At 58.7% G+C, this 10179-nt stretch overlaps 2 protein-coding genes across 2 annotated transcripts; both read right to left on the bottom strand.

The window, feature by feature from the left end:
• Positions 1-65: 65 nt before the first annotated feature.
• Positions 66-3596, bottom strand: ZACN (zinc activated ion channel). The gene is made up of 8 exons (XM_049860175.1): positions 3278-3596; positions 3091-3135; positions 2847-2953; positions 2490-2659; positions 1566-1690; positions 1260-1470; positions 957-1106; positions 66-444 (listed from the first exon to the last, which is right to left on the bottom strand). Exons 1-8 carry the CDS (start codon positions 3572-3574, stop codon positions 209-211), a joined length of 1341 nt encoding a protein of 446 aa, XP_049716132.1. The 5' UTR covers positions 3575-3596; the 3' UTR covers positions 66-208.
• Positions 3597-4847: 1251 nt separating this feature from the next.
• On the bottom strand, positions 4848-7477 carry GALR2 (galanin receptor 2). The gene is given in 4 exon segments (XM_049860174.1): positions 4848-5615; position 6612; positions 7092-7369; positions 7371-7477. Coding segments are annotated over 4 exon segments (1122 nt in total). The 5' UTR covers positions 7458-7477; the 3' UTR covers positions 4848-4859.
• Positions 7478-10179: the final 2702 nt, after the last annotated feature.

Here is a 10179-nt window from a genome sequence, read left to right as displayed (position 1 = left end):
TGCTTAGGACGAGAGTGAAGAGCTGAGTTCGGTAAAAACTAGACCCTGGGGTGCACTTGCACTTGGGAAGTAGGTTTATTTTCCTCTCTGCTGGCATGCTGACAGAAAGGAGACCTGGGGCATGGGTTTGGAAAGAGAGCCGACTCCTCCTCTTCTCTCCAGAGACCCTGTCAGGCCCTCCCCCACCCCAGGGAAGCCAACCCCATCTTCAGGTTGGCAGCCTGGCACTTAAGGGCCCTCCTGTGTTGCTCCAATCCGGCCTGGGCTGCCCGCCATGGGGCACAGCCATGCCAGGGGCTGGGTCTGACTTGCACACTGCCCACATCCAGATGCCAACAAAGATGACTTGGCTACACACAACCCCAGCCGCATACACCCGGAAAAAGATGCGGTCAACGGCTTCAGCGCAGCTCCTTCCCGGCCCCTTTCCTCCTCTGGGGGATCCTGTGGGGGGAGATGCAGGGAAAGAAGATGACCTTCAGGGCTTCCCCAGACGAGGTAACCCATCAGAGGGTCACCTTGTAGCCAGTGCGCTCAATGGCCCAGAGGAGTGGCGGCCTCCACCCACAGAGCCCCAGGGTAGCCAGCCTGTGTGTGCTGTCTTAGGTTCGCTGACTGAATGGTCTGGCCCCTTCTAGACCATCTCGTGTTGAAGAGATACCCCCACCCCAGAGAGGCTCTACAGGTACAGACGTATCTCGGGGAGTCTCACGTCTCTATGGGCCCTCAGGAAGGCTGAGCTGGTCCCTGCTCCAGACCTGCCTCCTCCAGAGGAGGAATAGTAGAGCCCAGGACAGGAGAGCCGGCAGAGTGCTTACTGGGAGCCTCTGAACTCAGCCTAGTCACCACCAGCCCCTGGAGTGCAGCCTGCCGGCTCTGCCCTGTCAAACCTGCTCCCAGGCCTCATTCTGAAGCCCCAGGAAAGGCCTCAGCCACCCTCCCTGGGCCCTGCCCACCTGGATTCCCGCCAACTTGCTGCTCCCCTCTTGAGGTGGGGCTGGGGCTGGCCTCAGTCCCCTGCCTGTCCCGGGCCAGCAACGCGGCCAGCAGTGCGGTCTCTATGGTGCTAAGGAAGAGCAGCAACAGCAGGACGGTGAAGTAGTAAACTGGGGGGGACGAGGAGGGAAGGTCAGGGGCCAGCACCTCTGGGGCCCAGGAGGCTGGGCGAGCCCCCCCGGTTCGGGGGACAGCAGCGTGGGGGAGAGGAGCAGGCCAGGCAGAGCCTCGCTGCACAGGGCCCACAAGGGTGCCAGGCTTACTGAGCAGTGGGTTGCACGAGGAGGAGCTGGGCAGTGCCTGCACCAGGGACGAGTGGAAGACCAGGTAGCTTAGCAGCAGGGTCACCTTGTAGCCCAGGCGCTCGGTGGCCTGGAGGGGCAGCAGCCCCCCACACAGGTCGGCCAACAGCAGCGCCTCCCCAGGGACCAACAGAGCAATGATGGTCTTTAGCGCTGTGTTCTGTAGGCGCAGCTGGAAGGAATGCAGAGGGGGCTTTCTGGGGGGTGCGGGGGGGCAGGCAGCAGGAGGTGGTGTCCTGTCCCTTGCTCTGCATCCTCCCAACTCACCGTCACCTGGAAGTTAGGCACCGGCTGCCAGGGTGAGACTTGGGCTTTCAAATCCTGAACCATGTACTCCCTCTTGACGCTCACAATCTCGTTGACCGCGTGGGCCTGGAACTCCAGCTCTGTCACTGGAGGGATGGGGATGAGAGGGGCCAACTAGGAAAAAGATACCCCAGCCCAGATGGCTGTGGGGAGTGGGGGCAGGGACAGACTGGAGCCCGGGGTGATGGAGATTCCTGCAGAAGGATAGGATTTAAGGCAAGGGGGACTCGAAGATAAAACTGCAGCCAAGAGGGCTTCCCAAATCTTATTTTGTCTCCATTTAGGGGAAGGGGCCTTATGAGATTCATGGATGAATTTTCATTGTACAAATAAATGCACTGTGTACCACCTCATTGAGGTGTGTGGTTACAGGCTAACAACCAGCACGTCATCTCACGCATGGATGTGGTTCTTCACTGAGGAGAGAGTACAAGAGAATGATGAGACTTCTCTGCCAAGCTGGAGGTGACCTGACCAGCCTGTGGCCTAGTTACAGGGTGGCTGCACCTTTGGGAGGTGTCTAGGAGAGGGCTCAGCAGCCTGAGCCCCTGGCTTGACACTGGCTCCTGCTAGTGCTGCTCAGCCCTGGCTGTGCAGGGCCATGGGCTGGGGTACCAGAGGGGGAGGTGAGAAGACAGATCACAGGATTGTGGGGCTGCTGCAAAACCTGTTTGGGACCGAGCCCCTAGAGAAGGGCTCCTGGGCTACAGCTGAGTGCAGAGAACTAGGATGTGGGACTGCTGGGAAGTGATGGGAGGTGAAGGGTGAGAAGCATGTTCTGCTCTAGGATCCCCTCAGCCCCCCTAAGGCTGGGGTAACTGGTGTGAACACAGACCCAGGAGCCCCCCACCCGTCCTGCCATCTACTCCAGCCCCAGGGCAGCACCAGAGTTGCTCAGTGCGAAGAAGCTGAGGGTACAGTCGCTCTGATCCCATGGGAATCGGAGGAGCTCGAAGTCGCAGTTGGTCTCTGTGGTTAGGGCTAAGTAGAGCTCCACGTTGCCGTCTGGGTCCACTCGAGCCCGTGGGCTCTGATCCCGCCAGTCCACCCAGAGCCTGCGGAGGGAGCGGGGGGAGCCCCACAGCCGGAGGCCCAGCCCCGCAGGCCTGGCTATCATCTGATTCAGAAGAGGAGGGCAGGCTGGGTTCCCCAGAACCAGGTGTTCACAAAGATGCCTTGGGTTGTAGATGGGGGACAGCATGCGCAGCAGGGTCTTAGGACCAGCGTCCTTGTCTCACTTACGACTCCTGAATGATGAGTCCTGGGGTCCAGAGTGAGTCCCAGGGCAGCGTGACCATGTGCCACGGGTGTGCACTCTTGTTCCAGGCCAGTCGGGTATCCAGCCAGGACTGGGGACACAAGGCTCCCTGAGGCTTGTGCCCCGGGCAGGTGCATGCCTGTGCAGCCCGGCGGGGTGCTGAAGGCCGCTGCTACAAAGCTGCACTCAGAGCAGGATTCTCCTACCCCCTCCCCCATGGGCACTCACCAGCCGAAGCAGCAGCATGGAGGACACTGTGTACCGCAGGATGTCCTGGGAGAGGGTGGCAGTGGGTCACCTTGGGGGTGGGTGCTGCATGCCAGAGGAGGTGGGAGAGCCCAGCACTCTCGGGTCTGAGGCCTGCACTGACCCCAGCCCGGCCTTAGGCCCGCACCCTCCCAACCTGTGTGCTCACCACATTAAACACGTTGGACATGAACACCTCCACGGCCACCAGCAGCGGTGCGCTCCCGTTGCTCGGGATCTGGAGGGATTCCTGCGCCTTCTCCAGTGAGTCGAGGCTGAAGAGGGCTGGCCAGGCTGGGGGATGGAGGTAGCAGTCACCCAGGTACCCTAGGAACCCAAATCCCGAAGATCTGACCTCGCCCCTCCACCCACCGGTTGTGGGCACACAGGGGCTTTGCCCCTGAACCAAGAGCCAATGGCTGCTGAGCCCCAGGAAGGTGAGATGGAGCAGCAGCCACAGGGCCATTGTAGGGGCTGCACCAACGGGCTCACTGGGACAGCGAAGCCTAAGCTATGACCTTTATCCCAGTCACTTGGGGACTGGGCAGTTGGTCAGAGGGTGGACAGAGCTGTGGGAGGCAGCTGTTCTGTGCAGGGACTTTGGGGCCTTGGACTTGGCACCCTTACCCCCACCCTCGTTTGGCAAATACTGAAGACAAAGCCTAGGAACCGCCCCATGCATCCTGCACCTGCTATGTTTCCCTGTACCGCTTCATTTCCACCACCTGGGACCTGTTGCCATTCAAGGGCAGGACCCCCCCGCCCCACACACACACCTCTCCCTGACTGGGTCCTTCCAACCAGGGCAAGATTCTGCAGGCCTCAGGTTCAGTGGCTGGCAGCCTCCTAGCTAAGTACCCCATCCGTTGGCCTAAAGTGCCCTGCGCTCAGGTATGGGCACAAATTCCAGAGTCTCCCTATTTCCTTAAACATTGAACCTATTTCATGTAAAGCTTCTTCGCTCAGGAACTCCGGTAGTGAGGAAAATCCAGGGGCAGGCAGCGGCCAGCTCAGGAGCAAAGCCCTGGATCTTTACTCTTGCCGAGCTGGGAGATCAGTCAGCCCCAGCCCTGCAATGCCTTGGGGCCCCTGCTGTGTGCCTCAGAGCGCAACCGGCCTTGGGGAAGGGTTTCCTGGCCCGGAGAGACGGAGTCGCTGGAAACCTGATCCAGGCCGAGGGCAAGGAGGGATGGAACCCCAAGGCTGAAAGTTGGTGGGTGCTGATTGGGCTGCCGAGATTCAAAGTGGTCACAGGGAGCTGGGAGCCGGCGAGGGTCCACCACACGCCAGCTCACAAACGCGACTAGAACACAGGTAGTGTCTGAGTCTGTCATCCATCGACCGACTTTATCGAATGCGTTTTAAACGCTCTGCCTGTCTCCGTCACACGCGATGGCTGCTGGCTTGGCGATCTTTGGCGTCTTCTTAACCAACACGCGCAAAAGGCCTTGGCTGGCCATCCCACACTCCCAGCCTCAGAGATTTTTGCTGCCTTCGGTGGAAGGGGCACCTCTCTAGACAGTTAAGCAAAACGCCCCGCACCCACCCATTGAGAGCCGCCTGTGGAGTCCCAGAGGCTCTTCCCACGACCAGGGCCTCAGGACACACTGCGTCGCTGCATGTGAAATGGTTTGCGCGTTTTATTAGCAGACGAACCCCCCTCACTACCCCACAACCTACAGCTCCAACCCTTTAGTACCCAAGTTCCCCCACCCCCCAGCCCCCCAACCCCCCGCCCAAGTGCCCTCAGGTCAGTTGACTGCCAGGACGGCTTTGGAAGCCTTTTGGTCCAGCCAGACGGGAGTCTCCGGGGCCGGGGCGAGGGGCGTGGCCGCCTCGCTCACGTGCGTCAGGTCTGTGGACTCGCGCTCCAGCAGGCTGCAGCTGTGGGTGCCGGGCGCGGCGATACACACGCGGCCCAAGGCGCGGCGAGGGGTTCGGCGCAACAGGCCCGCGCAGGTCTTGGGGAAGCCCTTGCGGAAGTGCTTGGAGAGGAGCTCGTAAACGATGGGGTTGACGCACGAATTGGCGTAGGAGACAAGATGCAAGAGAACGCGCAGCGCGTAGGTGGCACGCGTTACCGCGAAGCGGCCGAACCAGACGCAGAGGATGAGCGCGCGGTGGGGCATCCAGCACAGGCAGAAGAGCGCGGCCACGAGGACGATCATGCGTGTCACTTTGCGCTTGGCGCGCCAGGAGCTCCAGCCGGGGGACACTGGATCGACGGCGCGCCAGAGGTAGCGCAGTGTTAGCGCGTAGGTCAAGCCGAGCACCAGCACCGGCAGCAGGTAGCTGAAAACGAAGGTGCAGAGGTCCATGGCGCGACGGCGAGGCGCGCTCCACGCCGGGTGGCACACGGTCAGGTTGGCCAGCTGCGACTGGCGGTAGTAACTCAGGTAGGGCCCGGAGAAGAGCAGCGACAGCCCCCTGATGAGCCCGATGGCCACCAGCGCGTTTCGGGGCGTGCGCAGCGCGCGGGAGTGCAGCGGGTAGCGGATGGCCAGTACCTGTGTGTCAAGCCCAGGGGAGACCTCAGGTGAGCTAGTCATTGGCGCAGGCGGGGCCGCGACTCCTGCTCCTTGAGCCCCAACCCTCTCTCTCTCTCTCACTCCCAGCGGCGCCGAGACATTGGGCGCCCCGATTGTAGGAAAGGCGTGAGTCTAGGCCACTCACCTACTTCCCCAAGGATTCCGAACAAGGACAGGCTTCACTCGGGAGGACACGCCGAAGCCACGGGGGGCTAAAGGTTGGAGCACCGGCTTTGGAGCTCTGAGGGCCTAATTGTGACTACCCACCCGTGACTGTGCCGTAGGAGGCAGGCTCTGGAGCCTGCGGCTCTAGCAGGCCGCCTGGAGGCAAGTCGGGCAAGGTAGAGCGAAGGAATCCCCGAGGCAAGCCGACGCTCCAGGGGTTTCAGCAGCGCAGTTGGAACCCACTTCGCGCTCAAGGGGAACTGGACGGGGCGGGGGGCGGGGGGGGGCGGGGGGAAGGGGAGTATGGGAAGTGTGGCCTCACCTCACCGCGCTGCTTCTCCTAGAGAGATGTGGAGAACAAGGGAAGGGAGTGGGCGGGGGTATACCGGGGGAAAAAAAAAAGAGGCGGACTCCAATTTCCTCCCAGGAGCTGTCCTGGTTCCTTCCAAGCTCCACCCTCCGTCCCCGCTCTTTCCCGAAAGTGCCTCTCAGACAGCTCGGCTCCTCTTCCCTCCCCCGTCCCCAGGTCAGGAGGTCGGGCGCAGAGGGGACTGGGACGGAGCTAGAGGCCCCAAGATCCACAGTCTGGACCTGAGCAGGCTGCGCGGAGCAACCAGACTTTGGTTTCGAGGCGAGTTCGACCGCGGTGGAGATGGCTGAGTTTGGTGTTAAGAGACCAACCTTTGGCTTCAGTCACACAACTACTGGCGACTCTGAGCAAGTCACTTTCTCTATAAATTGGGCACAGTAACCCCTCCATCCCAACATCCCATTCCCATTGCTGTAGAGTCAATTGGGTCTCACAGAGACCCTACACAACAGAGTAGAACTGCCCTATAGAGTTTCTAAGGCTGTAAACCTTTACAGCAGACTGTCTGTCACATCTTTCTCCCGCGGAGCAGCTCGTGGGTTCGAACTGCTGACTTTTCGATGGGCTGCTCCTTCACATCCCAACATGTAGGGTATTAAGCCTAAGCTTGAGGAAGCATGCAGAAGCGCTTTGTAACGGGAAACGTTGCGCTTTGTAAGGCGCCGGCTGCTCCGGGGAGCAGAGCGCTCCAGCCTTCGAGGCCCGGAGAACGACGCACATATCGAGGAACGCTGCGGTCCCCCATTCTTACTCCTCCTTCTCCTGGGTCCCCACCTTTCTTCCACTCCCTCCGGGTCCCTTTACTTTCTTAGCGCCCCCTCCGACTCCCAGAGCTTCCCTCCTTGACCTCCAGGCCCGCCACCCCTCACCAGGTGCCGCCTGAGTTCCCGACCTCCTGGGCCGCTAGAGCTCCTGCTCACCTCTCCAGGGAGACGGCGGCCAGAGTGAAGCTGCTGACCTGCATGGTGAGGAAGAGGAGGAAGTGCACAGCCTTGCAAAGCAACCAGCCAAACACCCAGCCGTCCAGGGTGTAGATGGTGGCCTGAAAGGGCACGCAGCACACGATGAAGCCCAAGTCGGCCACGCCCAGGTTGAGGACGAACAAGTCGGTGGTGGTGACCGCCTAGCCCCCGCGCAGCAGCACGGCCAGCACTAGCGCGTTGCCGACGGTGCCCACGAGGAAGAAGAGCGCGAAGACGCGTGGGCACGATGACCGCCCCTGGCTGCCAGCCGCCACCGCCTACCTCTCTGGCGTCCTCCACGCCCGGGCCGCCCGAGCCGTTCATGATGCCCCCGAGCTCGCGGCTCTCGGCTCCCGCCGCCGTCTGGGTCTCGGCGAGCGCGCAGCGCGGGTGGCTCGGCCACTGCAGGGCCCAGCGCGACCCCGCGAAGCTGCCGGCGGAGGGCGCCTGGCCGCGGCCAGCTGGGCTCGGGTGAGGGCTCGCTGGGGCAGGGGGAGAAGCGAGCCTCCCGGGGTGGGATTGTCCCCGCGGCAGCCGGCCGCGCGGGGGGCAGGGGTCAGGGCGGAGGGCTGGCAGCGCACCGCCGGGCCGAGGGCCGCGCTCCTGCCTGCACCCCTGCCCTCCGGCCTCGTCGGCGCGCTCCCGCCCCGGGGCCAAGCTGTGCCCGGCTGAGCTCGAGCGGCTGAGGGACCGACCTCTGGGACTGTGTGTGCGCCGCAGTGAACGAGCTCCCGCCCGGGTCCCTGCGTGCTTCGGCGCTTCCCCGCAGCCTGACGGGCGGGCAGGACCTGCGGACGCGGGAAGAGGGGCGCCCTCGAAAGAGTTTCCGATCGCCCCGGAAGGCTGGGGAGGGTGACAAGAGGCAGGCGAGGGCGAGGGGCGCGGGAATGGGCCCGCGGAGTGATCCACGCCTCTTCCCATTTCTAATTCCTGGGACGCAGGACTGAGCCCCAGGCTTCGCAGGAACCCCAGAGAACAGCGGCGGGGAGGAGGGAGGGAGGGAGGTTCTGAGGAAACTTGATTTGCGTCATCTCTTTCTCTTCTTCCTGCCATTGAACGTTTTTCTCTCCAATTCAATGTAATAAATTTCTACTGAGCATCTATTGTGTGTCAGGCTCTGTCCCTGGTGCTGTGCCTCAGTTTCCTCAGCTGCAATATAGGGATGATAGTACCCCCTTCTAAGAGGGCTCTGGTAAGAGTGGAAAGAGATGTACGTTAGAAGCTGAAGCCAATTAGGTGAATCTGAATGAAACAAGTTCTTCTCTCCTTTCTCTAATGTACCCTATTCAGATACCTCAAAAGAACTTGGAGGAAATACGAAATAGAAAGAAGGGAGTCAAAGTTGGCCTGCACCAGCACGTGTTCCCGGGTGCCCAGGTACCGTGCACAGGCTGCGAAAACACTCAGATATTTGCTTCTGAGCTCGAAGTGTCCTGTGTTCAAACAAGTCGTTTCGGACTCATAGCAACCCTATAGGGCAGAGTAGAACTGCCTCATAGGGTTTCCTAGGCAGTAATCAGACTGCCACATCTTTATTCCCAAAGCCACTACTGGTTTTGAACTGCCCACCCTTCACTTAGCAGTTGATCGCCTTAATCACTGCACCACCAAGGCTCCTTGAAGATTACAGCCTAGGAAACCCTCTGTGGCAGCTCTGCTGTCCTATAGGGTCGCTATGAATTGACTCGACGGCAATAGGTTTGGTTTTTTTCTTACCGAAGATTGCCAGATCTTTCCTCCCTGGAGGGCTGGTGGGTTCGGTTTGAATCGCTGAGCGCTTAGCCATTGCATCACCAGGACATACGATATTTGTGATGCTGAATCATTGCTGTTTCTATAAAATTTAACCCCCCACAGTTCACTGGGTCTGAAAATTGCCACCTTCTGCCACTGCAGCTCGATCTGTGCCTCACCTCCTCCTGCCCTGTTTCATGGGTCCCAGTCAAGAATATGCTTTTTCCTCTTTTCCCCAGGATCTCAATCCCTCAGGAGCCCTGCTCCCCACTCCACTTGGTAGGGAACCTTACCCCTCCCTTGCCTGCCTCTGCACTGACCACGAAGATAAAGACCATTTATGTTTATGAAGTGCTTGCCATTAATTTCTTCAGTAAATATTTATTAAACACCTGTTCCTTGCCAAAGGTCCCTGGGTGATGCAAACGATTTGTGCTCAGCTACTAACCTAAAGGTCGGAGGTTCGAACCCACCCAGCGGTACTGTGGAAAAAAAGCCTGGTGTTCTGCTTCCACAAAGATTTCCACATTGACCCTGAAGCAAAGATGAGAACTTAAGGGGCGGGGGGAAGGGAAGCTAGATTAATGGAAACAGAATGACCAGAATGGAAATAATGAGAATGCTGACACATTGTGAAAAATGTAACCAATGTCAGGGAACAAAATGTATAGAAGTTGTTAAGTGGAAACCTAATTTGCTGTGTACACTTTCACCAAAAACACAAGGAAATATTACTAAAAAAAAAAAAAAACTCTATGTGATCTCACTTTTTTTTGGTAAGAGCTTCATCGAGATATAATTTATAATTCACATACTACACAGTTCACCCCTTTAAAGTGCACAATACAATTTTTTTTAGTATATTCAGGGTTGTAAGACCATCACCACCATCAGTTTTTGTTTGCCCCGAAAAAAAACCCTTACCCTTAGCTATCACCTTCCAATCTTCCTGCTCCCCCTCCAAGCCCCAGGCAATGACTAATCTACTTTCTGTCTTTATAGATTTGCCTATTCTTGACATTCATATAACAGACTCATAAATTACGTTTTGTGTGTATCTGGTTTCTTTCACTTATAATGTTCTCAGGGTTCATCCAAGTTTTAGCATATATCAGAACTTCACTCCTTTTTGTTAAAAAACAAACAGACAAACCCATTGTTATCTAGTCGATTCCAACTCATAGTGACCCTGTAGGACAGAGTAGAACTGCCCCATAGACTTTCCATGGAGTGCCTGGTGGATTTGAACTGCCGACCTTTTGGTTAGCAGCCATAGCTCTTAACAACTATGCCACCAGGGTTTCTTCCTTTT

Source organism: Elephas maximus, chromosome 19, assembly GCF_024166365.1.
Source record: "Elephas maximus indicus isolate mEleMax1 chromosome 19, mEleMax1 primary haplotype, whole genome shotgun sequence".
Taxonomy (NCBI): Eukaryota; Metazoa; Chordata; class Mammalia; order Proboscidea; family Elephantidae; genus Elephas; species Elephas maximus.
This window is presented reverse-complemented; position numbering and strand designations above follow the sequence as displayed.

What these genes read in the sequence shown, in the direction of transcription:
- ZACN (XM_049860175.1), bottom strand. Translation starts at nt 3,574, where the DNA reads ATGGCCCTGTGGCTGCTGCTCCATCTCACCTTCCTGGGGCTCAGCAGC. An exon ending in TGTCCAACGTGTTTAATGTG is followed by an intron (nt 3,136 to 3,277) that starts GTGAGCACACAG and finishes ACCCTCTCCCAG; the next exon opens with GACATCCTGCGGTACACAGT. An exon ending in CTTCGCACTGAGCAACTCTG is followed by an intron (nt 1,691 to 2,489) that starts GTGCTGCCCTGG and finishes CCATCCCTCCAG; the next exon opens with TGACAGAGCTGGAGTTCCAG.